General features: G+C 41.0%; 1 protein-coding gene across 5 annotated transcripts in view; it reads right to left on the bottom strand.

Moving 5' to 3' along the window:
• Window positions 1–27,733, bottom strand: part of taok1a (TAO kinase 1a) — a 163,478-nt gene that overhangs the window by 13,318 nt on the left and 122,427 nt on the right. For all 5 annotated transcript variants that reach the window (XM_048612459.1, XM_048612458.1, XM_048612460.1 and 2 more), the window contains 7 exons: window positions 27,315–27,521; window positions 22,888–23,022; window positions 16,911–17,147; window positions 13,754–13,882; window positions 9,991–10,194; window positions 9,395–9,634; window positions 1,249–1,461 (listed from right to left, as the gene is read on the bottom strand). In XM_048612459.1, the coding sequence (XP_048468416.1) occupies window positions 1,249–1,461; window positions 9,395–9,634; window positions 9,991–10,194; window positions 13,754–13,882; window positions 16,911–17,147; window positions 22,888–23,022; window positions 27,315–27,521 (1,365 nt within the window). The remainder of the gene's footprint in view (window positions 1–1,248; window positions 1,462–9,394; window positions 9,635–9,990; window positions 10,195–13,753; window positions 13,883–16,910; window positions 17,148–22,887; window positions 23,023–27,314; window positions 27,522–27,733) is intronic.

Raw genomic sequence — 27,733 nt, 5'->3', positions numbered from 1 at the left:
GTGATATATTTCCAAGTCATGATGGTGAATAGAGGGGAACTTCAAGCAGTGCTACTACGGTGGTTTGTGGCGCATGTGACCTTCTAGAAGGTAATGATTGTGGGTCAGGAAGGTGCTCTCTAAAGAACGTTGTTGAATTTCTGCAGTGCATTTTGTAAAGGCTACACATTGCTGCTATGGAGCATTGGTCTTGGAGAGAATAAATGTTTGTGGATGTAGTACCAAGTAAGAAGGTCACTGATGTAATGGCTTTCAAGCTTCTTGAGTGTTAATGGGGTGGCACTCATCTAGACAAGTGGGGAGTGATCCATCATTAACGTTCCCATTATTTCTGACTTCATACTTCATCTATCACAAAGTTACTACTAGGTAGGTTATACACCACTCCTCTCAGTAACTTCATGCCTTTCATCATTTTCTCATCTATACTAAAACCTCTTCTACAAATCTCTGACCACTTTGCAGAACACCTATGTTCTGTCCACAAAAATGATCCTGAGCTTCCTGTTGCCTGCCACTTCAACACAACACTATTTTCCCTGGCCAACATCTCTGTCTCAGGCTTGCAAGCTGGAAGAACAGTACCTCATTTTCCACTTGGGGACTCTGCAACCTTCAGGATTCAATATTGAGTTCAACAAGTTTAGGGCCTGAGCACATCTTCTCCCATGTACTTATCCCAACCCCTACACACCAGTTCTTGTCATCACTGGGCAGCTACCACAACCAACCCATTCTCAGCCACTAACGGTTCTCATTAGCAGTTATTGATTCTCCTAGGCTGACCTTTACTCATTTTTGTCTGCTCAGCTGTTGTTTTCTCTTTCTGGGTTCCATCTTCTCTCATCATTTACTCCTCCCTACCCTATCCCCACCCCATCTTCAGCATTTATACTAACCTTTCCTAGCTATAAATCAGTTCTGAAGGAGGGTCAGTGGACCCAAAAGATTAACTCTGCTTTCTCTCCACAGATGCTGCCAGACCTGTTGAGTTTTTCCAGTAATTTGTTTTTTGTCTCTTCTACATCCTGCTTTTGTGAACTTAGGACATCTGTCCCAATTGTGCTAATATGACTAAATCAGAGCTAACCTTCCAACTTTTCTTGTCCTTTCTTAATGTCATGTAGCTTCAATACTTGGTGTCCAATCTATCCATTCGCTAGACAATAACCATTCACAAAATCCATGTAAGGAGCTATTCACCCAACTGAACCAAATTAGATTGTTAAAATTTAATTGTATACTTACTGCCTGAGTTGACAGCATTTCGTTTATGCTATGATCATACTGTTCAGCAAGTATGGCCAATTTTCGTGTCTGCTCATCCTTCAGTCGTTTCAGCACAGCTTTATGTTCACTCTTGGGCGTAGTTTCTAACAAGTGGTTGCGAAGTGCTTTGTATTGCCTTGTCTGAATCTTGCAAGTGTCCTGGAATTGTTTTTTGATTTGCAATTCTTTTGACTAGAGAATACATAAAACTTGTTTCAAACACTACTGTAGCGATCAACACTCCTAAGTTTCCACAGAATAGAACGATATACGTTAAAGATTGAATTTTAAAAGTTTCTGTGATAGAAATGTAAGCAGAGATAATCTGATAACATACTTGTAAAATATATTTATACTCCGCACTTTAGTTTTAAATATTTCTTTCAAAATGAAATATCCATTACAATTAAAATACAGAACTTGTTTATTCATTCAAATGAATTGTCTGTTCTCCCACACAATAATATTTCTAAAGGCCTGTTACTTTCCAAACAAACTGACAGTGATTGTGAAAATCAAAGGAAGAAGCACAGTCAATACAAATATTTTGCATAAATCAAAAAAATCATAAGACATTTGGCATTTCTCTGTCCCACACTGACCAAACAGAGTTGCTCCTTTCTTTCATCAGAAATCTAGCTGATACCAACAACACAGGCATAAATGAGTGACCTACTGAGAACAGCTTTAATGAAACACTTTTCTTCTCCTGGAAGTTAACTCACTGGAATTAAACCTAATATAGTGGTTTTTATTCGAGTTGATAACTTCTGAGGAATATTTAGAGGGCAAGAATGCTATTTGCTTTGGCATTACTTTACTATCCAAAAGTTGAGGAACACTTTATTTAAGATCAAAAATCTAAGAGGAATATTTCTAACTACCAACTTAAAAAAATCTTACAGAAACCATAGGGAGGCTTCAGTTATAGAATTTTAAGTTTATTTTCAACGATGCAATGCCTTGACATTTTAAACTGTAAGTAAGCTTAGCACAGTCATGAAAGAGATATATCTGGAGTGAGACACAGCTCGAGTGAGTATATAGCTCGGGGACTCTGGGAATGTGGGAATTTGGGAATTTGGTGCAAAGGCAAAGAGATGCTTTTTGCTTGATTTTTGGCCCACAGTTTGCAAGATATTTGTAAACAGGAAAAATTGAAGCCCAGGATTGGGAATTTAGCACAAAACAAAGTGACACAGGAATATTGCAAATTTATTGGCTGGAAATAGCTGATAACTTGACTATTATAGGTTACTTTCAGATTGAAGGTAAATAGGAGAAATATTTAGATTACAAAACTAAAAGACCAGTAGAATTTTTTTAAAAAACAAATTAAGAGCTAAGTAAACAAAACAGATATGCTAGAGTCAGAGATAACACAGTGTGGAGCTGGAGGAGCACAGCAGGCCAGGCAGCAGAGGAACAGGAAAGTTAATGTTTCGGGTCGGAACCCTTCTTCAGAAATTTCCTGCTCCTCTGATGCTGCCTGGCCCGCTGTGCTCCTCCAGCTTCCCATTTTTTTTATCTGACTCCAGCATCGGCAGTTCTTTCTATCTCAGAGATGCAGGGTCAGTTGTACCTGAATAATGAGGGAGCTGGTGGGCATTGTGGTTCATAGTGACCACATCTGTAGCAAGCATTGGTTGCTTGATGAGGAACTTTGGCTTCAGAGTTGATGAGATGGAGTGTGAGGTTTAAACACTGCAACACATCAGTGGAGTCTGGGTGGGTGGGGAGGCGGAGACGAGTTAGAGACAAAAAAACTGCAGATGCTGGAATCGAAGGTAGACAACCAGGAGGCTGGAAGAACAAAGCAAGCCAGGCAGCATCTGGAGTGTTGCATTTTTCACAAGAAAAGAGTGTTGTTTGAAAAAGGCGGACATCCGGGATGCTTGGGAGGATGCTGGATGTTGCCTTTTGCCATCAATGCTCTTTTCCCACACCCCCGCCATCCAGACTGCCGTCCATCGTGCCTTTTCCAATCCCCGCTCCACAGCTCTTAACCACTACCACCACCATCCCCCTCCAAACATAATAAAGATAGGATCCCCCTTATCCTCACTTTCCACCTCACCAGCCTCTGCATTCAGCGTATCATCCTTAAACACTTCTGCCAACTCCAATTAGACCCCACCACATCTCCCCACCCCTCTCTGCCTTCTGCAAGGACCATTCCTTTTGCTGCTCCTTAGTTCATACCACACTCCCCACTCTAATCTGTGATCGTAAAAGATGCAACACCTGCCCACACATCACCTCCCTCACCTCCATTCAGAGCCCTAAACAGTCCTTCCAAGTGAGACAGAGCTTCACCTGCATCTCCTCCAACCTAGTCTATTGCATCTGATGCTCCCGATGTGGTCTTCCCTACTTCGGTGAGACCAAACGTAGACTAGGTGACCGTTTTGCCGAGCATCTCCAACTGGCCCGTAACGACCAGCCTAACCTCCCAGTCACTGCCCATTTCAACTCCCCATCCCAGTCCCCCTCCAACATGTCTGTCCTTGGCCTCCTCCAGTGTCGCAGTGACTCGTGATGCAAATTTGAGGAACAACACCTTATCTTCCACCTGGGCACTGTACAGCTCTGAGGACTCAACACGGAGTTCTCCAATTTCAAATAACGTTCCCACCCTTCCCCCGGCTCCCTTGCCAGTCCCACCTCCTTCCTTCCAGCCACCAGCCTGATTCATCCCATCGACCAACTAGGTCATACCTACTACCAGTGTCCACCTGTCACCACCATTCCACTACCACCTCCCTACCCCCACATCCAGTCCTGAACAAGGCTAATATCCAAAATGTTGACTGTTCCTTTCCTCCAGATTCTGCCTAGCTTGCTGTGTTCTTTCAGCCTCCTGTTTGTCTACAAGGGGGAGGAGTTACCTGAATTCTGTTTCAGGAGGCAGTCACAACCCTTAGATTAACTATCTTGGATTCAGTCAGTAATCGGGGACAAGAGGATGCGACTATGCGTGAGGCAGGTCGAGGGATACAGGAAGTAGTGCTGAAGGAGTCTCAGACCTCAAGTCTCTCAGGTTTGAGATTCTTGCTTCCTGTGTGGATGAGACCAGGGAACTTTAGAGTGTATGAGAAAACTGATCACAGCACTGTGGTACAGGGAGCCAATCAAGAGGGTGGAGAAAAGAGAAATGTAGTTGTAATCAAGGACAGCAAATTCAGGGGAAATAGATACTGTTTGCTCTGGCCAGAATCAACAGTCCCGTAGACTATACTGCCTGCCTGGTGCCCAGGTTCAGGATATCTCATTTGGGCTGCAGAAGAATGTGCGGTGGGAGGGGAAAGATTGAATTGTTGTGGCCCACATAGGTATGAACAATATAGGTAGAAAGAGGAAAGAGACTCTGCTGAGGGAATGTGAGCAGCTAGCAGCTAAATTAAAAAAACAGAACGAAAAAGGTAATAACCTCTAGATTACTACCTGAGTCAAGAGCCAATTGTTATAGGGTCAACAAGATTAAAAGAGGAAAACATGTGGTTCAGGTTTTGTCGAGGGAGAACTGGGTTAGAATTCATGGGGCATTGGTACCAGTAAGCTGTTCCGATGGAATAGTTGAATCATGGTGGGACCAGAGTCTGACTGAATCACCTAATTAGGCTGCAGTTGGGGCTTTAAACTAATTATTGGTTTGTGAGTAAGGGGTTTTAGTTGCATGGGAAATGTTAATGGAAGGGGACCTCAGGACAGTTTAATATTTACATAACACTAAAAGGACAGAGCATGGAAAGGGTCAGGAATCTACCTTCAGGCACAGCAATACAAGGGAACAACAATGACATGGCAGAGGTGGTCAATGTGGGACTGAGGATATTGTACTTAAATGCATGCAGTACACGAAACAAGGTAATGAGTTTGCAACACGGATTGAAATTGGCAGGTATGATGTTGCCGGCATCACAGAGACATGGCTGCAAGGGAATCAGGGCTGGAAACTAAATTTAGAAAGATACGCATTTTATCGAAAGGACAGGCAGATAGGCAGAAAGAGTGGGATTGCCTCATCATGAAATTGCATTAAATGGATAGCAAGAAGCGATATAGGGTCATAAGGTGTAGAATCCGTGTGGGTAGAGCTAAGGAACCACAAAGGGAAAAAGACCCTGATGGGAGCTATGTACAGGCCAGGATGTGAAGCAGAAAGTAATTAAGAGATAGAAAAAGGCATGTAAGAAGGGCACAATTACAATAATCATGGAGGACATCAATATGTAGGTGGACTGGGAAAATCAGGTTGTTAGTGGATCTCAAGCCAAAGAATTTGTGGAATGTCTACGGGAATTTTTTTTTGAGCAGTTTGTGGTGGAGCTCACTAGGGAACAGGCAATTCTGGATTTGGTGATGTCTAATGAGGCAGACTTGGTTTGGGAGTTTAAGGTGAAGGAACCCCAAGGGGGCAGTGACCACAACATGATAGAATTCACCCTACAGATTGAGAGGGAGAAGCGTGAATCAGATGGAATGGTATTACAATTGAGTAAAGGTAACTACAAAGCCTAAGGAAGGATCTGGTCACAGTTGATTGGAGGGGGATCCTAGCAGGGGACTGGAGCAGCAACAGCAAGGGCTTCTGGGGTGGTAATTTGGGAGGTGCAGCAGAAATTCATACCCAAGGAAGAAGAAACATACTAAGGGGAGGATGAGGAAACCATTGCTGACAAGGGAAGCAGAAAGCACAACAAAAAGCATACAATGTGCTGAAGATTGGAAAGCCTTTAAAAGCCAAAGGACAACTTAAAATAAACAAAAAGGGGGTGAAGATGAAATATGAGTCTAAGCTGGCTGGTCCTATAAAAGTAAGATTGCAAGTGGCTTTTAGACACATAAAAAGGTAATAGCGAGGCAAGAGTGGACATTGGATTGCTGAAAAACAAGGCTGGAGGAGGAGTAATGGTAAAGAAAGAAATGGCAGAGAAACTGAACAGGTACTTCGCATCAGTCTTCATCGTGGAAGACACCAGGAACATACCAGAATTCCAAGACAGTCAGGGGGTAAAGGTGAGTGTAGAGGCTCTCACCAAGGAAAAGGTGTTGGGAAAGCTGAAAAGTCTGAAGATGGGTAAACCACCCAGATGGACTACACTCCAGGGTTCTGAAGGAGATAGCAGAGGAGATTGAATAGGCATTGGTGGTGATCTTTCAGGCATCACTGGAGTCAGGGAGGGTCCAAGAGGACTGAAAAATTTATTTGAATTATTTATTATCACGTGCATTTTGTTAAAAAAAATACACAGTAAAAAGTGTTTTATAGTGTTGCCACTCTCTGGTGTCACCTTAACACAGGAAAATAAACCAAAACATTGAAGAGAAAGAATTCTAAATATAACAGCAACATAGCTAATGTAACTCTCTCAGTTAAAGAAGGAGGGAGGCAGAAGTCAGGAAATTATTGGTTGGTTAGCCTGACCTCAGTAGCTGTTAAGAATTTAAAATTCATTATTAAGGATGAGCTTGCACAGTTCTTGCAAGTACATAGTAAAATAGAGCTGAGTCAGCATGGCTTCAAGGGAAGGTCATACCAGACAAAGTGTTACAATTCTTTGAGACAGTAATGAGCAAGTTAGACAAAGGACAGACAATGTGATGGGATCTATTTGAATTTCCCAGAAGTCTCTAACAAGATGCCAGACAGGAAGCTACTAAATAAGATGAAAGCCCATGGTGTTACGAACAAGGTACTGACATGGATAGCGGACTGGCTGACTGGCAGAAGGCAGCGAGTATGGATCTTTTACAGGATGGCAGCTGTTGATTAGTTGAGTTTCATAGGGTTCAGAGTTCAGAACACAACTATTTACATTATACATTAACAATTTGGACAAAGGAACTGAAGGTGTGTGGCTTAGTTTGCAGATGACAAAAATAGGTGGAGGGACAAGTAGTGTTGAGGAGGCAGGGGTGGGTAGAGGATGCAGAATCTCAGTGAAGTTCACAGAATACTGAATGGCCTGGATAGAACATAGAACATAGACCAGTACAGGCCCTTCGGCCCACGATGTTGTGCCGAACTTTTACCCTAAACCTAAGGTCTATGTAACCTCCACCGCTACCTTATACTATCATCCATATGCCTATCTAATAGCCGCTTAAATGCCCCTAATGAGGCCGACTCCACTACCCTCTCTGGCAATGCATTCCACGCCCCGACCACTCTCCGAGTAAAGAGCCTACCTCTGACGTCTCCCCAGTATCTACTTCCTTTCACTTTAAAACTATGCCCCCTCGTAAAAGCTACCTCCAACTCTAGGAAAAAGTGGACATGGCGAACATGTTTCCACTAGTAAGAGAGACTAAGTCCTGGGGGCACAGCTTCAGATTGAAGGGGATGTGGGATGTGGACGTCACTAGCTGGGCAGCATTTTATTGCCCATCTTTGGGTGCCCTTGAGCTACCTTCTTGAACCAATGCAGTCTACATGCTCTAGGTTGACCCACAATGCTATTAGGGTGGCAATTCCTGGATTTTAACCCAGCAACAGCAAAGGAATGGTGATATATTTCCATGTCAGAATGGCTTGAACGGAACTTGCTGGTGGTATTCCCATGTAGCTGTTGTCCTTGTCCTTCTAGATGGAAGGGGTTGTGGGTTTGGAAGGTGCTAAGGATTTTTGTGAATTTACAGATCATACACACTGCTGCTATTGAATGTCAGTATTGAAGGGAGTGAATGTTTGTGGATGCAGGGTGAATCATGCCGGCTGCTTTGTCCTGGATGGCATCAAGCTTCTTGAGTGTTGTTGAAGCTGCTGCCATCCATCACACTCTTGACATGTGCTTTGTAGATGGTGGACAGGCTTTGGGAGTCAGGAGGTGAGTTTATTTCTAAACTCTGACCTGCTCTTGTAGCCACTGTGTTTATGTGGCAAGTCCAGTTCAGTTCCTGGTCAATGGTAACCCCAAGGATGTTGATAGTGGGTGATTCAGTGATGGTAACACCACTGTCTAGGGGCAGTGGTTAAATTGTCTCTTATTGGATAAAACCTGAAATAACTGCAGATGCTGTAAGTCAGAATCAAAAACAGAAGTTGCTGGAAAAGCTCAGGAGGTCTGGCAGCATCTGTGAAGAGAAATCAGAGTTAATGTTTCGGGTCCGTTCTGAGGAACGGTCATTGGACCGGCTGAGCTTATCCACCAATTTCTGTTTTTGTGTCTAATTGGATATGAACACTGCCTGGCATTTATGTAGAGTAAATGTTACTTGCCACGTGTAAGCCCAAGCCTGGACATCCAGATATGGCTGTATTTGAACATAGACTGCTTCAGTTCTGAGGTGTCATGAAAGGTGTTGAACATTATACAATCATCAGCAAACATACCCCCTTCTGACTTTATGAATGTTTTGGGGGTGGGGATCGTTGATGAAGTGACTGAAGGTAGTTGGGCATAGGAACTCCTGCAGAGCTTAGATCTGATCCATTGGTTGTGGAGCTGCTTAGCTGTTTCGCTGCCTATGCCGTGTGGCATGCAAATAAATCCTGTTTGGTCGCTTCACCAGGCTGACACCTCATTTTAGGGTACGTCTGGTGCTGCTCCTAGCATGCCCTCCAGCTCTCGCTATTTAACCAGGGCTAATCCCACGGCTTGATGCTAATAGTTGAGTGGAGGATATGCCAGGCCATTAGGCATACTATGCATACCCAATGAAACAAATAAATAAAAAGCAACAAGGCTGGAAAACCAAAGCCGCTTAGACAAATATATCGATAAGAGCATAAATCGGTTAAATTTTCAGTTTTGGAAGCCGATATAAAATGCATTCTGGTTGACTACAGTCTACAAAACTCTAAATTAGGTAGCTTTGTGCCACGGCAAGACAAATTCTCATCTCCATCATTCCATAACAAAGAAAACTTACAATTTTAGCTGTGCCTTCAAGGAAAAGAGCTCGAGTGAAGGAACAGAATTGTTCATTAACCCAGTTTTGCACACCACCACACAACAGCAAGTGTAACAACTACAACAATCTAATGCAAGTCACTCTCTTAGATGCATGGCGGCAGGGGCAGGTGTAGTGGAGGAAGACAAAGGGAGACACACAGAGACAAAACCAAAAGAAAAACAAAAGGCTACTTTAATTTTTTTAACTTCAAAAGAACCACCAGTACCTTTAGACTTTTAGGTTGCTGTCGGACTTCCATTCCATGTTTTCGCCGCAGCTCTCGCTCCCTCCGTTTATTGTACTCCAGTTGATTAGTAAGCTCAGTTTGGTGCTGCAGTCTAATTAGCTCACTACGCATTTTCTGAATAGTATTGAGGTGGCGGAATTCTAGTTCCTGCATGGACTCATGATGGCGCAGCAACATAGCATGCTCCAGATCCTTTTGTGTCTGCTTCTTGTTTAGCTCCTAAAACAAATAATATCTACTGTAAAATGTGAGGGCATCATATAAATTATCTAGTGTTCAACTGGCAAGACATGCAGCATGAAATCCAACATTATTCCCATTTTTCTTATTACAGAAGATGGCTGCTCATTTTGAAGGTGAGCAGTTGTTTTTTCCTAATACTGCCTTTATCCATAGACAGCAACAGTACAGGCCTAGTATTACGTCAGGTCAATTTCTTTATTTTCATTTACTTCAAGAAGTATACTGTTCTCAGCATGTACAGATATTCAACTTCTCAAAACTGTACTAGATTAAACACAATGATTACACGGTCATACGCTATTCATTTTGAGAATATTCATTAAACAACGTACCTCCCGTACCAGATCCTGTTCAAGGTTATGGCGTGAAAGCAACATTCTTCGTTTGAAACGTCGACATTCCAGTTCTAGATACTGGCGCTGCCGCCGCAGTAAATTGGCTTCTTCTTCAGCCTGGAAGTGCTGGAAGTTTTCCTTCTGTTTTGAAAGCCATTCTTGTTTCTCCTTCTTTGGAGTGCTCTGATTTTCATTCAGCTCCTGTCAAAAGAAAATAAAAAACATCAAGTTATGTAACATGTTCTACGGCAACAATTAAACTTATTAAAAATCATATAATCTATCATTCTTTATTCTCTTAATTTACCCTTGCAGCTATGGTTGTACTGTTCATGTTAGAAACTACAATCAGATTCATAGTCTTTACTGATACAAGTCTGTACACAACATTCAGGTTCCTGCACTCAATGATGTCAGTATATTTTCAACGCTAAGTAGTAATGGCTAGAGACAAGATTTACATTATGAATTTCCCACTAAGTGTACATCCTGATTTTAGGTAAGGTCTTAAGACTGGGCAGCTGTGTTGATAAATTTGATCGGTTTCTGGATTTATGAGAAAAGGTTAAAAACCATTTTTATGTAAGAGCTGGGACAATAATTTATGCTACTGAGATACTGGGAAATTTGGGAATATTGTAAATGATTTGGATGAAGGAGTGGAAGGGTGGATTAGCAAGTTCGCGGACGATACGAAGGTGGGTCACGTTGTGGACAGTGCAGAGGGCTGTTCTAGGTTACAAAGGGACATTGGTAGAATGCAGAGCTGGGCTGAGAAGTGGCAGATGGAGTTTAACCCTGAAAAGTGTGAGGTGATTCATTTTGGAAGGACAAAATTGAAAGCAGAATACAGGGTTAACGGAAAGATTCTTGGCAGTGTGGAGGAGCAGAGGGATCTCGGGGTTCATGTTCACAGTTCCCTGAAAGCTGCCACCCAGGTGGATAGAGTTGTTAAGAAGGCGTATGGTGTGTTAGCTTTCATTAATAGAGGGACTGAGTTCAAGAGCCGTGAAGTTATGCTCCAGCTATACAAAAGCCTGGTTCGACCACATTTGGAGTATTGTGTCCAGTTCTGGTCACCTCATTACAGGAAAGATATGGAAGCGTTGGAAAAGGTGCAGAGGAGATTTACCAGGATGTTGCCTGGAATGGAGGGAAGGTCTTACGAGGAAAGGTTGAGAGAACTAGGGCTTTTCTCTTTAGAACGACGAAGGATGAGAGGTGACTTGGTAGAGGTGTACAAAATGATCAGAGGTATAGATAGAGTGGACAGCCAGAGACTTTTTCCTAGGGTGGAGGTAGCTTTTACGAAGGGACATAGTTTTAACGTGAAAGGAGGTAGATATTGGGGAGACGTCAGAGGTAGGTTCTTTACTCAGAGTGGTAGGGGCGTGGAACGCATTGCCAGAGAGGGTAGTGGAGTCGGCCTCATTAGGGACATTTAAGCGGCTATTAGATAGGCATATGGATGATAGTATAAGGTAGCGGTGGAGGTTACATAGACCTTAGGTTTAGGGTAAAAGTTCGGCACAACATCGTGGGTCGAAGGGCTTGTACTGTGCTATACTGTTCTATGTTCTTTACTCTGTGTTTAAACTCAAGACAAAAAAAAGGACAGGATTAAGATATAGATTCCTCGTGGAAGGGTTGTTATTTGCAACAATAAAAACATAAAAGGGTAAATTATAAATTTTAGAAGGAAGGTGGTAACATTGTTGACACACAGACACTGAATAGTAAAAGAGGTCAAGTTAGGGGTCAATTAGGATGATTATTTTTAATCTAACAGAGGGAAACTTGGGGAATAATTTAAGCATGAGTATAGATGCAGTTAAGTACATGCTTGAATACTCTGGAAACTTGTAGAGAAGCTTTCTGCAGTCATGAATTATATTCTGAAAGTTTTTCTAGAAATTTGCCATGGTCTTTCTAACTTTTCACAGGTATTAACATTAACTGGGGATACACGCAAAAACAAGACGAGTACATATGCATTAGATAGTCTTGTGTCATCTTCCTTTTCAATTTAGACTGAAATGTATTTGAACTTTTATTTATGAGATAAGCATCTATGATTTAATTTACTTTTAAAAATTTAATGTCAATTTTCTGGACTCTGAACTAAAATAATGGCTGACAGAATAATTTAAGTCTGGCGAACATTGTATAAATTCTCTATTCAGAATACAGCAATTGCTGGGGTGGTAATTTGGCCATAAATATTACTGTTTGGTTTACATCACATTTTGAAAACCCTGAAGTCTTTTGGCAGTCCAGAAAGCTACTTTTTTTGGCTTATATCCTTTTCAGCCTCTTTACAAATGAATCAGATCAGTTCTGGTAGCCTTATGTAGTCTACACAAATGAAGCTGTGTACAGTTAATTTAGTTACATTTAGATAATATATAACTTGTATTTATATGAATTTACATAAATGAGTTGGAGATGGATGTTGAGGGCAAAATCTCTAAATTTGCAGATGATACTAAACTAAGGAAAATAATGAATTGAGAGGATGACACTGAGCGACTTCAGAGGGACACTGACAAGTTGGCCAAATGTGCAGATGCCTGGCAAATGAATTTCAATGCAGAGAAATGAGAGGTAATGCATTTTGGGAAAAGAAACACAGAAAGACAATACAGACTCATTGGTCCAACTTTGAGGGGAGTACAGGAGCAGAGTGACCTCAGCATTGACATGCATAATTCTCTGAAGGTGGCCAGGCAAGTTGAAACAGTGGTTAAGGCGGCTTGGCTTATAGGATCCTTCAGGTTATAAATAGAGACATACAGCATGAAAGCAAAGAAGAGATGCCGCACCTCTACAAATCACTGGTCAGACCACATTTGGAGCAGTGTGTTCAGTTCTGGGCACCTTATTTAAGGAAAGTGTTAAAGCCCTGGAGAGAGTTCAAACAAAACTGACTAGAATGATACGATTTTAGATACAAGGAAAGATTAGAGAGATTGGGCTTATTCTCCTTAGAGCAGGGATGATTAAGGTGACCTTACTGAGGTGATAAATTATGAATAATTTTGGCAGGGTAAAGAAGGATATTCTGTTTCCATTAGTTATGTCAGTAACTCGGGGTCACAATTTCAGAGATTTTCAGCAAGACAGATGGTATTGAGATGAAGATAATCATCTTTACTCAGATGTTAGAACTTGGAACGCACTGCCTGGGAGAGTGATGGAAGTGGTTTCCATAGACGGCTTCAAAAGAGAGCTGAATGTATATTTGGAAGTAATGAAGTTAGAGGGCTATGGAGATAGGGCTGGAGAGTGGGACTAACTGGGTTGCTTTTTCAGAAGCCAGTACAGACACAGTGGGTCAAATACCCTCCTTCTGTACTGTAAAATTTTATGATTCTTGTATAATAAAAGGAAAATAAATAGGCAGAAAGCTCACACTCAAAGAAGAAATAAAACCAAATATTTTTACTTCATTTAAAAGATCTTTTAACTGCATGCTGACATTAAAGGAAACAGTGCTACCAGTTCTAGATTTTCACCTAAGTCAGTCTTTCAATTTGAAACAGTGGAAAATTCACTATGATGCATGTGTTGCAAAACAGTGTTGATTATGATACTAGGCCAGTAGTTTAGAGATGCTTCATACAAATGACCTGATCTACAAAGTTTTAGCAAAATCACAGAACAGTTCCAACACAGGAGGCAGCCACTTAGCTTTGTGTTTGTGCTGACTCTCTGAAGATGATTACCCATTATTGCAAATGGAATATAGGCATCTTTTTACCTCTTTTAGTTGTTCCTTACGTAGCTTATATTCTCTCTTCTGGGATTCAAGAAAGCTATTTAATTCCTTCTTCTGCTGTGCCTGTATGTGCTGCTGAAATTTCTTTTCTTCAGTAGAAACTGCTTTGGTCTTAACAAAATGACAAGAAACATGTTTTGAGACATAAGAACAGATTCCTTTTTAGAACCTTTAAAGAAAGCTAGATTTTTGGCCCTCTCCCAGATAGACATTTTGCACACAGCATTATCGAGGTGCATGGATGTGTATCATACATTAGTTGCTAGGCAGTCAAAAAAGTTTTGGCAATGTCAATAGTAGAAGAATGCTTCATAAAACCAACCTACACCATTGCTCCACCCTCAAGTGATAAAACTTCTCACTAAAACCACCAGTAATCTGAGCTGTTTTTCTGGAATCACAAAGGTCAGTCCTTCAGAGGCTGAAAATGATGGTCAAAGTAACATTACTTTAAGTATTGCTACAATTCCTCTTTATTTCCCTTTCATGGGAGGAGTATGTGGTTGGAAAGGTGAGCAATTCTAGTCTAATCCTAACTGCCCTTGAGGTGATGGTGGTGAGCTTCTTCACGAATTACTGATGACGTTCCATAGATACAGCCGTGGTTGCAGGTCTTGGACCCAATGACCCCGAAAGAACAATTACGTTGTTGTTGCTGTTGACTTGGGGTGGGGTGGTAATGGTGTTTCAACATGCCTTCCGTCTTTCATCGTTTCCAGTGACATTGGTCAGGGTGCAAGGTGTTGCTGAAGGAAGCTTGGCGAGTTGCTGTAATACATCTTGTGCATGGTACACAGCACTGCCACTGTCTACTGCTAATGAATGGTGTGCAGATCAAGCAGGCTGCTTTGCCCTGATTGAAGAAATTGCCAATGTTGAAACTGTGCTCAACCAGGGAAAAGAAGAATATTCCATCATAATCTTGACTTGTTGCCTTGTAAGCAGTAGACAGGTAGTGACCACTTGCTGATGTGTGAAACCTCATGGGTCCAATGACAATGTTAAGAATACCCAGGGCCACTTGAAACTGATTGTTAACTTTGATGGTTCTGTCCTGCCAATGGAACAGGACAAACCCAGGGATGGCAATGGTGGTGTTTGGGACATTGCCTATAAAAGGTGCAATTCAGTGTCTCAGGCTGTTTGCAACCAGTCTGTGGGACAGGTTTCCCAATTTTGGCACAAGTTCCTAGATGTCAAGGAAGATTTTGCAGGGTTGGCTGAGCAGCATGTGCCACTGTAGATACAAGCACCTGAGTCAATGCTGGGCAGTCTATTCAGTTTTAGTATTTCTCAGTTTTTCAGGAATGTTTTGACACAACTGAATGGTTTGCAAGGCCATTTCAGGGGGCAACTAACAATCATCAATTTCTGAGTATGGACTAACATGTAGACCAAATCAGTAAAAACTGTATATTTCCTTTTCTGGAAGGACATTTGTGAACTGGATGAGTTTTTATGACAATCGGTAGTTAGATTGATAGTTTCTGCACGATGGAATAATGTTACAAATGCCCAGAGTTCTAAAATGTCACATGACATGCAATGGCACAATTTTAAAAAAGTGCACACTAAGGAATTCTAAATTTACCCTCTTAAAATCTAACCCTGTAGTAGCCATAATCAGTTGAGGCTGATTTTAACCTGCTCAATATTCAGTTATTAAATGTAGTTTGTTTAGAATTGCAGGGACAGTTTACTGCAGTAGAAAGTGAGCATTCATTTGACCTGTCTGTGCATCTTTCATCTGTTGGTTGTGCCACAGCACTGGCTCAATGACATAAATGAGCCTATCGTGAGCTCAGCTGTCTCTCCCCTCAGTCTCTACACCCCTTTCATTTGATAGAAGGTGGCATAAAAATAGTGCAGGTAAGTACCAGGCAACAGTAAGGAGGTAGAAGATTACAAGAGAGGCGATTAGGAAAAACCTCAGAACTGTTTGGAAAAAATTAATTCAAAAGCATGGTTGAGGTTTTGAAATCAAAACGACAACCACCTTAAACACAAGAACAAATTGATTATGAAATACGTTCCTTCATCATTTTCAGACTTGACTATTCCTTCAGACACTTTGCTGTGTTCCTAACTTTACCTTCTATAAATGTCAACTCTTCCAAACTCTGCATATTATCCAAAAATAAGTTCCTATCTGTTCGTCCATCACCACTGTGCTTGCTGACCTACAGTACCTCAAATTTACAAAATTAAAATCTTTATGTTTGAATTCCTTTACAGCTTTGCTCTCTGCCCATCTCCAAAATCTTCAACTGCGAGAACTATGCATTCCACAAGCCTTGAGTGCTTACCCGCACCCTTTATCCTATCTTGACTGTTGTCCTTATGTGCTCGTAAATTCCTTCCTTAAATCTCTACCTCATTCTCTAGTGTCAGTCAGTATCCCCTTTGAAAACTACCCATGAGTCGAAAGCTTTTAATAATCTTTCCTCGTATCTTTCTTCAGCTGAGGGACTAATTTACACTAGTGAACTTCTACAGGATATTTTACAACATGAAGAACACTATATAAATGTAGGTTTTTCTGCTGTTTAGCAATTTATTTTTCCCAACACTTTTCCATTGTCGGCACAACTCTAGAGCTAGGATTTTCATCAGAGAGGATTCTCACCAGAAGTGCAGCCAAAACCTGTTTGTATTGCAAGCTGTGTGTTTGTCATGCCACTGCCGAAGTTGTATTCTTAAACAGGATCAAGTTTGAAAAAGGTTTTCAATTAACATGTACTGTTACTATTGGTATTTTCTGTTAATCTCATTGCAAATACAGCATGCATGGTTATCTGAAGATGAAGGAAGTACAATGCTCATTGTTTCTGGTTGTTTTACCTGGATGACACATTAAGTCTGTGTTTTCAGCTTTTCCAGGTTATGAGGTGCGGGAGGTTTCTTTAACTCGTAGGAATAAATAGGTTGACTATGTCAGTTTCAACTATTCAACAAGGATCAACATGAAAGTGAATTCTGCTGTAAAGCCAAATATCAATGCAAAGCCACAATTACAGACACTGATATTAGTAATTTTTACCCAGATCACAATATTGATTGCACTGTCAACTTAAACATTAATTTGTCAATCAGTATAAATACGGCACTAAGTAAGGAAGCAAGTATTTATGGAAGGTACCTCTTTTTCCATTATACCGAGGTGTTTTTTAATAAGTTTCTCCATTTCTGCAGCAAAGCTGTTACGTTGTGTTTCTAGCTCCTTGTCAAGCCGTAGTCGATGTTCGTCCATCTCTGCTTTGAGCTTATTTTCCAGGGCCATGAGCTGCTTCTGATGCTGGCGTCGCATGCGTTTATAACCAGACATCTGCTCCCGAAGTTCAGAATCTTGTTCATGCTCTTGTATTTGCCTTGTAACCTGAAAAATACAATATAAAGCAATGTATTGACTTAATAGCCATGAACGACAATGAAAAGCTCAAAATGACTTCTGAAAATTCTTAAGTGTTTGTTCAAACTACCTATAGCAAAATTTATCCCAGTAGTATTCAACACTTTGCACATATTTATGGGTGCCCACAGTTTTTAAACTGCAAATTAAGATAAGAACCAGTAACTATCTTAAAGTATGATATCTGAACAGAGTTCACTCAATTAGCTTTTATGCCAACAAGACTACTTGACATCTTTGCTGCATTCCATTAGAATAAATTCATCACATATTATGTTTTTCAAACAAATATTAAATCAAGTTCAAAGATAACCTCATAGTAAGAATAGTTTGGTGCAGCAGTTTTACTGCAATTAAGATAGCATGAACAGGTTGCTCTACTATGTCCTGAACGCACAAGGTTTCACTGGAGACAAAATGTTCAATTGCCTTGGAAGTCTAAAGACAGGATTCCAGTCTATATTAACGACCTTTTAATCAGGCTTTTAGACACAAATTTGCACTGTGCTGTTGTCAGATTTTTGTCACAGTTCGATGATAATAATTTTTACTACAAAAGCTTATGTCCACAATTTGTAATGGAAAATACCTCAATCTGACTGTACAATCGGGTAATGTTGTCCCAATTTCTGGAAAAAAAGGTAAATTACTTTTCAACCCACCACTTTTTCATCAGTAACTAAAATTTTTTCAGGTGTTCTGAAAAAGGGTCACTAGACTCACCATTAACCTGCTCTACAGATGCTGCCAGACTGCTGAGTTTCTTCAGCCATATCAGATCTTCAACATCTGTAATTGTTGTTTTGTTTTGGTGTACAAGTTCACCCAGGTCTAATCACATCTCCCCCTTTCCCAATCTATTGCCACTCAGATAAAAATCTAACTTCCTGTTTTTGCTACCGAAGTGGATAACCTCATATTTATCCACGTTATATATCATGTGCCATGCATTTTCCCCACTCACTCAACTTATCCAATGTCACTGAAATATCTCTGCATTCTTCTCACAGTTCACCCTCCCATCCAGCTTTGTCTTATCTACAAACTTTGGAGATATTACATTTATTTCCCTCATCTAAATTATTCATATACATGGTGATTAGCTGAAATCCAAGCACTCACCCCTGCAGTACTCAACTGGTCACTGCCTGCTACTCGGAAAATAACCTGTTTATTGCCACTCTGTTTCCTATCTGCCAACCAGTTCTTTAGTCATTTCAGTACCCTTACCCAGATCCCACGTGCTTTAATTTTACATGCAAATCTCACATGTGGGACCTTATCAAAAGCATCATGGAAGTCCAAGTAAACCACATCCACTGGATCCCCCTCATCAACTCTGTATCAATATGAAAGATTGCAATCTATTTGTCAAGCATGATTTCCCTTTTGGAAATCCATGCTGTCTTTGTCCAATCCTGTCACTGTTGCACAACGGCTCTGCTATTAAATTTGTAATGCACTCTGGAATTTTCCCTGCTACAGACTCTATAATTCCTTGTTTCCTCTCTACCTTTTTTTTTAAATAGAAAAAGTGACATTACATCAGTTACCCTCCAATCTATAGAAACTGTTCCAGAATCTACAGAATCTCGTAAGATGACACCAATTAATCCAATATTTCTATGGCCATTTCCTTAAATACTCTGGGATGTAAACTATCAGGCCCTCGTGATTTGTCAGCCTAATAATCTTGTCCATTTTCCCAATACCGTTTCCCTACCAATACTGATTTACTTCAGTCCCTCCCTCTCGCTAGACCTTGTATTCCCCAACATTTTTGTGATGTTATTTGCATCCTCCTTTGTAAAGGCAGAACTATGTATTTAATTGGTTTGCCATCTCTTTTCCCCATTATAACTTACCCTGCTTCTTTCGAAAGGGACCTACATTTGTCTTCATTAATCTTTCTCTCTTCATATACCTACAGAAGCTTCTACAATCAGTTTGCATGTTCTCCGCAAGCTCATTCTCATATTCTATTTTGCCCTTCTTAATCAATCCCTTTATCTTCTTTAATTAAAATCTAAACTGCTCCCAGTCCTCAGGTCTACTGCTTATTTTGGCCAATTTATATATGACTCTTCCTTAGATCTAATACTATCCCTAATTTCTCCGGTTAGTCATGGTCAGGCCAACATACCCGTTTCATTTTTGTGTCAGACCGGAGTGAACAATTGTTGCAGTTCCTCCACGCACTCTAAATGTTTGCTGTTGTCAATCCACTGCTATCCCTTCAAATAATGTTCCCCAATTTATCATATCCTGCTTCTGTCTCATACCCGTTGTAGTTCCTTTTATTTAGATTCAGGTAGAAGGGAGATATTTGTAGATAATTAAGATGAACTTAAGGAAGGCAAATAAAATGTTGGCATACATTGCTACAGGAATAGCATATAAAATTAGGGTAGTGTTGCTCCAACTGTACAAGGCATTAGTGCTCCTGGCATGTCTCACTATGTATAGATCTGGCCCTTTTAACTAAGGAGGGATGTAGTTGCATTTGTGGCAGTTTGAGAGGTGGTTGACTAGATTGATTCCAGAGATGAGAGGATTGTATTATGAAAAGAGATTGAACAATTTAGCTCTACGCTCTGTCATGTTTAGAAGAGAGGAGATTTAATTGAGGCATAAGATATTAAAAGGGATTGACAAAATAGACAGAGCTGATGTTCCTATTGTGGTGCAATAGCAGGTTTAAAACAGAGTCTCAAAGGGTGATGAATCTGTTGAATTCCCTACCCCAGAGTGTGTGTTGGAAGCCAGCACACTGAGCAAATTTAAGGAGACAGACAGATTTTTATTTAGTACTGGATTGAAAGGTTATGGACTAGACAGTGGATTTGAGGCTAAGATGAAATCAGCCATGATCATACTGAATGGTGGAATAGGCTCAAGATATTGATTTGCCTACTCCTACTCCTAGTTATTATGTTCTTATAAAGGAAGACATGGTATGGAGCTGGAAATACAGGGGTTGAGCTAGTAGTTGCAAAGAAAAGTGTAGGGATAGTCATGAAACTATGAGTTACAGAAACAGCTATGTAGTTGGATATTTACAGGATCAAGAGAACACTAAGCGAGGGAGGTGAGGGGTAAATGAGTGACTGGAGAAAGTAAAACTGGGAGAATGGAAATTTAAATTGAGGACTGAATTGCATTTGGAAGCTGCAATCATTGTGCCTCGCTCTCTAAACCTACTTTATCTGACGACAGAGCAAGATCATTACTCTTCATGAACACTATTATAGAAAATCAATTAAATTTATTACAGGTACATAATTTCCTATCAGAGTCTTTCATGTATATATCAATTTTAAGTTAATATTAAATGGTAACATAAAAATGTAAAGTGTCAAATAAAAATGAAATGAAAATCCTGCAAAATGTAGCCTTAAGTCATGTCCAGCAGGTGGCGGAGCAAAGTGAGTTTCTGAAATCTCTCTCCAACTCATCTTCTCTTAAAAAAATTAGGCTTCTTAACTGTCCTCGAGTAATATACAGGCAATTTACCAATGATGTGCCGATGATGATTTAAAATGCCTACTAAAATATTGTAGAGAAATACTTTTACATGAGGGGAAAGTCACCTTAAACATCTTGCCAATCAAAGAACATTCCTTTTATCGCCATGTTTTGCCTTCACATCGGAATGACTTATCATCGTATGTCACAAAGGTGTCTCCAATTCTGTGTAGTCTCATTTTTGCAAATAATCTCTGTGACTATACTATGGCTTTAAGAGGTGCACTTTGTCCTTTTTTTTAAATAAAAAAGGGAGGTTGAGACAGAGGCAGAGAGTGGTCTGCGTCAAGTCAATAAACAGCTTGAGAGGGCTAGGATAACAAAGTGTGGAGCTCTAGGAATACATCAGGCAGCGTCAGAGGAACAGGAAAGGTGACGTTTCGGGTCGGCACCCTTCTTCAGAAATGGGGAGGGGAGGTAGCAGAAATGGGGAGGGGAGGTAGCTCAGAAATTAATAGAGAGGGGAGGGGTGGGGCTGGGAAGGGAGGTGGGATGGTGATAGGTGAGTGCAGGCAAGCAGTGGTGGGGATTGGCCAGTGAGGTGGGAGGAGTGGGTAGGTGGGAAAGATGATGGACAGGTTGTGTCAGGTCAAGGAGATGGGGATGAGAGGGAGGGTTGGTCATGGGATGAGGCCGGGGCGGGCGGGGGTAAGGGAGATTTTGAAACTGGTAAAATCCATGTTTAGGCCGTTGGGCTGTAGGCTCGAGGCGGAATATGAGATGCTACTCCTCCAGTTTGCGGGTGACGTCATTGTGATACTGGAGGAGGCTCAGGATGGACACATCACCCAGGGAGTGGGAGGGTGAGTTAAAATGTTTCACGACCAGAAGATGTTGTTGTTTGCCGTGTACAGAGCGCAGATGCTCTACAAAGCGGTCTCCAAGTCTCCACTTGGTCTCACCCATGTACAGGAGGCCACATCAGGTGCAGCGGATGCAGTAGACCAAGTTGACGGGCATGCAGGTGAACCCATGACCGATGTTGAAGGTTTGTTTTTTGCCTTGGATGGAGGCGAGGGGGGAGGTGTAGGGGCAGGTATAGCACTTCCTGTGGTTGTAGGGAAAGGTGCCAGGAGTGGTGAGATTAGTGGGGTTAGTGGGGAGTGTGGAGCGGTCGAAGGAGTCACGGAGAGAGTGGTCCCTACGAAAAGCAGATGGGGTGGGGAGGGAAATACATCTTTGGTTGTGGGGTTGGATTGTAGGTGGCGGAGAATGATACATTGGATGCAGAGGTTGGTGGGGTGATATGTGAGTACAAGGGGGGGTTCTGTCTTTATTTTTGTTTTTGTTGGGGGGAGGCAATGTGAGGGCAGAGGTGTGGGAAACGCCAAGAGATGCATTTGAGGGCATTTTCAATCATCTGAAGGGGGAAGTTACAGTCCTTAAAATAGGAGGACATCTGGGATGTGTGGGAGAGGAACGCCCCATCTTGGGAGCAGATGCAGCAGAGGTGGAGGAATTGGGAGTTGGGGATTGCATTCTCACAGGGAGGTGGTTGAGAGAAGGTGTAGTCAAGGTAGCTGTGACCTTGGGTTTTTTTTTTTTAAAAAAAGTTGGAACAATAAAAGCAGCCTGAATGGGTGGGATCAAGCTCCCAATGAACCAGGATTTAGCTTTCAGTAGCTGTTGGGATTGTGAAAGCTGCTACATCTCTCTCTTAGTTACAACTAAAAGCTGGTGTTAGAATTGCTGGTGTTAGAATTCCTGCTGCTATAATTGCTTGAGAGACAATTATTTTACTGAATGTGCCTTTGCCAAGAGTGCTTTTATGGGATATTACTACAGTGGAACAGTTGTTGTAAAATACTCTATTGGAAAACTTAACAGAATAATAGTTAAATTATTCCAATTTCTTCTTTTTTGTTGTCTTTTAGTGAGGAGTATGGATGAAGTGTGTTTTGCTTCAGGCCTAATAGATTGATCAACCAAATTGCACCCAGAACGCAATGCCTGACACTGGCCTTTAAAATAAGAAGCTAGCCTACATCCTACCTCCTTGACATGTTTTGAGGGGGTAGGTCTGGTCCATAACATCTCCAAGTGGATACTCATCAATTGCCTCATGGAAGTTCACTCCACCATCTATCTTGTTAGCGAACTCGTCAAAAAATACAATTACATTTACATTTTTCACAGGAGAAATTGAAACTATTGCAGCTCACTTTCAAACAAAGTTACTCACCAAAGATGCTGTACGTATTGTGGCAAAATGTTCTCTGTTTCGGTAGTGTGACTTATGGCGTGAAACTGGAGGTGGCGATTGCGGTTCTGAACCCCTAGGTCTGTGGTCAACCTCTTCACCGTAGTGATCATGATCCTGACAAATAGAGACAGTAAGAAAATTAAGTGTTCAAACAAGGCCATAGAAATACATTTTAATTGCAGAATGTTTTTTTATTTTCCAAAACAGTAAATAGTACTCATCCACTGCAGATGCATCCTAGTTTCTATGACAGCACAACACCCTAGGCCAAGCAGCACAAAATGAGCTACCCATCTGTGGGTGTGATAATCAAAGAAATATACCATACCCAAGGGACTCCTGTTACATGCAAAAAGTTCAAGTGTGAATGAGACACAAGCCCAAAAATATTTCCAATACTTAGCCTAAGCGCTTGCTCTCACAGGGTTCCCTTACACAGGGCATCAGAGAAAGTATCAAAACTACTATAAATTCACATCAACACTGAGGATGTCAGTAATCTCATACTGCAGCAGGGCTCCAAGGCCAGTCACAGTGAATTCCCTACTTCAGTTGAGCTGTACTGTCTAGCAAAATCCATGGAGCCAAATCGGTGTGTGGATGTCCCAGCGCTGCCTGCAATGCACTTCAATTGTAAAGAACTGGAAAATCAAGATTCAGGCTTGTAACTTAAAGCAGCTTTCATACTACTTCGTATGAATTGATACTAATCTCAACAAATGTCACTGTGCCATTTAAAAAAAAGCTGTCACAATCTTATTTGATTCCCTAATACTGACAACTCCAAATGCTGTACATTAAATTTCCAATTTATTTTCAAAAGTCTGAGGGGTTGACACTAATAATGAAAATTTAAACCAAACTATCTTTGATTCTTAGTAAAAATGAGAGCAACAATAATTTCAATAAAAAACAGACAGGCAGTTTAAGAACTCAGCTACAATTTACTCCAAATTTCAAGTAACCTGGATTAATATGCCAAATTAACCATGATTAAATTAGGTCATCTTAAAGAGAGACAAAGCCTGTGTAAATTTTGATTAATCACAAAATAAGCCATGTATAGCAATGTTTTTACCAAGCTACAGAATGAAGTCAGTAAGTGTGGTGGTAAAACGAGACTACAACTCTAATTTGGTTTGGTCTTAAAAAATTGAATTTTCTGAATTTTCAAAATACCACAAGATGGAGCACTATTTAACAGTTTCATTAGGCATCACTGCATCAGAGGAAAGATTTCACAAATGTTGGCAAGTAGATAATTACTTGTATTTGTATTACAATTACTTGCAGCCCATCCATTGCCAGGTAGAGGAAGACTCATTTAACAAGGTAAATGCAGCAAAGAAACTAAATGGGATAATAGTGCCTGACAATGGACTTATGCTGCTACCACTTTGCAAAGGGAGGATAATGTGCAAAATAGACAGGGGCAGCACAGTGGCTAGCACTGCTGCCTCACAGAGCCAGCGATCTGGGTTCAATTCCAGCACCTTTGTGGCCTCTCTGCCTCACCCTCCACTCCTAGTACCTTGTGTTACCTGCCAGTTGTGGAGTTTGTACGTTCTACCCATGTCTGCGTGGGTTTCCTCCATAGTCCAAAGATGGCCAGGTTAGGTGGATTGGTCATGCTAAATTGCCCATAGTGTCCAGGAATGTGCAGGCTAGGTGGATTAGCCATGGAAAATATATGGTTACACGGATAGGGTAGAGGGGGTGGGTCTGGGCAGGATGCGGTTTGATGGGTCAATGTGAATGTGTTGGGCCGAATGGCCTGTTTCCACATTGTAGGGATTCTATTCTACATGGATGATGGGTGAATCTGCCTCTGAAATCTCCAAATCACCTGGAAAAATTTTACAGGGAAAAATCAGATAAAACTGGTATGCAGATAGAATGAAAGGAAACAGCAAGGAACTGGGTGAGGGGTGTAATTATAGGTGCAGTCCTTTTGCTGATACTAGGAGGAAGCATCAAGAATTACCATTTTGGAGACAGCCATCTGCATGCCAGGAAAGGGTGTTACATTGGCATAAATGGCAAGACACACAAGGTACTGGGAATGAAGGGTGAGGCAGGGAGGCCACAAGGTGATGAAAATAAGGGCACAAGAAAAGGATGGAGAGAGGGGGCGAGGGCAAAAGAGGTGAGGGGTGGGGGCAAGGGAAGGTCTGGGCGCTGGGGGCAAGGCCCGGGCCCGGGCGTGGCGGGGGGGGGGCAGCAAGGGCAGGGGAGGGAAGAGGGTGGCTGCAAGGGCAGGGAGGGGAAAGGGAGGCTGCAACTTGAAAGGTAGGAACAGAAGGAAGTGACAGCAAAGAAGAAGGCTATTTCAAACATCAAATGCTGCTAACTATGAGCTAAGAAAATGTGAAAATCACTTAAGGTAATGAATTTCTGGCAGATGAAAGTGGTACCTCTAGTTTAAGGCTGTAAATGTTCAGGAGTGATGTGAAATAATGGGGTTGCAGCTAAGAGTCTCGTGTGGAGCATAAATGACAAAAAGACTGGGGGATTGAAAGACTGTAATGCACAGAAACAGCTCACAGCAATTATTTCTTATATTTGCCTAAACTAGGAAGAGTTTACGCTTGAAGTTTGCATGGAGTTCATGAGACTAGCACATTGTTGACAGGATGTTGAGCAATAAATTGTTAGGATAGAAGCTCAGCAAATAATCATTTTCACAGATAGGTAAGATGTCAGGTAAGAATGGAACAGAAGAAAAACAACACAATAAAGATAGGATGAGAATAATTCAGAAAAAGAAGTAGAGATGTAACTGCAAATTCAAATATGGACACAAAGTGTTCCATCAGTTTACCTCATTTATAGTTTGAGGCAAGGATGAAGTAATTTAGTGGGAGGGAAAAGAGGGTGGAAGACTTTGCACTGAGAATGGGAGTTTGGAATCTATTGAGCTTTGGGAGGTAATGTTAGCACACAAGGAAGATTAAGCCAGCAGAATGAATAAGTGCAAGTATTTAGGTGTTGAAGATTTTGCCGACACTGCAAGGTTGGTCACAAGTGAAGTTTGATGAACCAATGATCCAGAACTCAGGCAACAGAAACAGCTACTGTACTGGGACAGTGATAAAATTGACATTGTTAATGAAATACACCTTTAGTTACTTAATCAGTCAATGCAGTTTTAACACTATGAATGTTACAAGTAGAGAATCACAATCTGCTACAAACAATATCAAGAGAGGAAGAGAGTGGAGCAGCAACCTGAGCTGGAATTTGGTAGCGCAAGTTGACTTTTTTGTAAAGCTGGCAAAGGCTACATTCACACCTAATCAATGCAACCATTCTTACTTGTTTGACCTCGAGTATGTATAATGTGAATTAGTTCATAAAATGAAGAAGTTCTAGGTTATAATCAGGTTGGCTTCACAATAAAAACTTTCCATCACTCTGCTCAGATGAAGGCACTAATGTTCAATAAAATTAAAGCATCCCGGGTAAGAGCCTTACAGATAAAAAACACTTCATATTTTGCCCAGAGTTGAGAAAGATCTATCCTAAAGCATTCCATCAATTTAATGAACAAAAAATGCATCTTGTCACACAATTTACTTCAATCTCCTGGTCAAAGCCATTGGCTACATTGAGTAAAGGCTTGTACTGTTTTTGCATAAAAGCTTAAGTATGCACACCCAATTAAATGAAAAAAAGAAATATGAAGATGCAGATGTAACTTTAGTTAAAAGAAGCCTGGTTCAGAGTGGAACATGGGATCACATAACAGAAATAATACAACATTGTTTTGTTCTAATATACATATTGCTGATGATCTCCCTTAAGGCATAACATTAATTCCTAGTTTCCAATCTGTGTGTAGCTAATTGAAAGAAACATCTCAAATCAACTAGCTAATATTTTGAAAAGTCTTAAAATTGCTTTTGAAAAAAGTATTTCATTATTCTACACTTTTGCAACAATGTACAGACCAGGATTTTTCGAAGACATCCACAATTGGGTGGCACGGTGGCTCAGTGGTTAGCACTGCTGCCTCACAGTACCAGGGACCCGGGTTCAATTCCACCCTCGGGCAACTGTGTAGAGTTTGTACATTCTCCCCGTGTGTGTGTGGATTTCCTCCAGGTACTCTGGTTTCCTCCCACAGTCCAAAGATGTGCGGGTTAGGTGGATTGGTCATGCTAAAATTGCCCGTAGTGTTTAGGAATCTGTAGCTTAGGTAGGTTATAAGGGGGTGGGGTCTGGGTGGGATACTCCAAGGGTCAGTGTGGACTTGTTGGGCCGAAGGGCCTGTTTTCACACTGTAGGGTTTCTATGATCTATGAAGTATATGTTTCCACTGCACCCAATATTCAGAACATATAACAAAATATCCACATGCATTTTAAGTGAATTGAGGGTACATAAAAGAATTGAGAAAGACTTACTGGCTTTAGATGAATAACAGAGCTATTTGACATCACCGTATGATCTCCCTCCTGCATCATGGCAATCTCACTATTATCATCCGAAGCATCTGGAAGACTATTGACACTACTGCTTTGGCTACTAGCACTGATAGACATGCTTGGTATAGATTGATTACTGCCCACGCTGTTAACCGTGCCCGTCCTACCAATACTGTGTTCAGGTTCCTTTCAGGTAGAAGATAAGAATATTAGAACACAATAATTATTATAGCCACCAAAAGGGTATTTTATGTTTTTAAAACAGACTAAAGAGAATAATCAAACTTTATCTGCCAATGCATGCCTTTTTGTTAAGTAAAAATCATTTACATTAACTAGGAACATTCAATATTTGATGAAACACGTTAAATCAGAAGCCATGCTACTCTTTGTAATTT

The sequence above is a fragment of the Rhincodon typus genome, chromosome 26 (genome assembly GCF_021869965.1).
Source record: "Rhincodon typus isolate 14 chromosome 26, sRhiTyp1.1, whole genome shotgun sequence".
Classification (NCBI taxonomy): Eukaryota; Metazoa; Chordata; class Chondrichthyes; order Orectolobiformes; family Rhincodontidae; genus Rhincodon; species Rhincodon typus.
The sequence above is the reverse complement of the archived record's forward strand: the minus strand, read 5'-3'. Positions and strand labels throughout refer to the sequence as shown.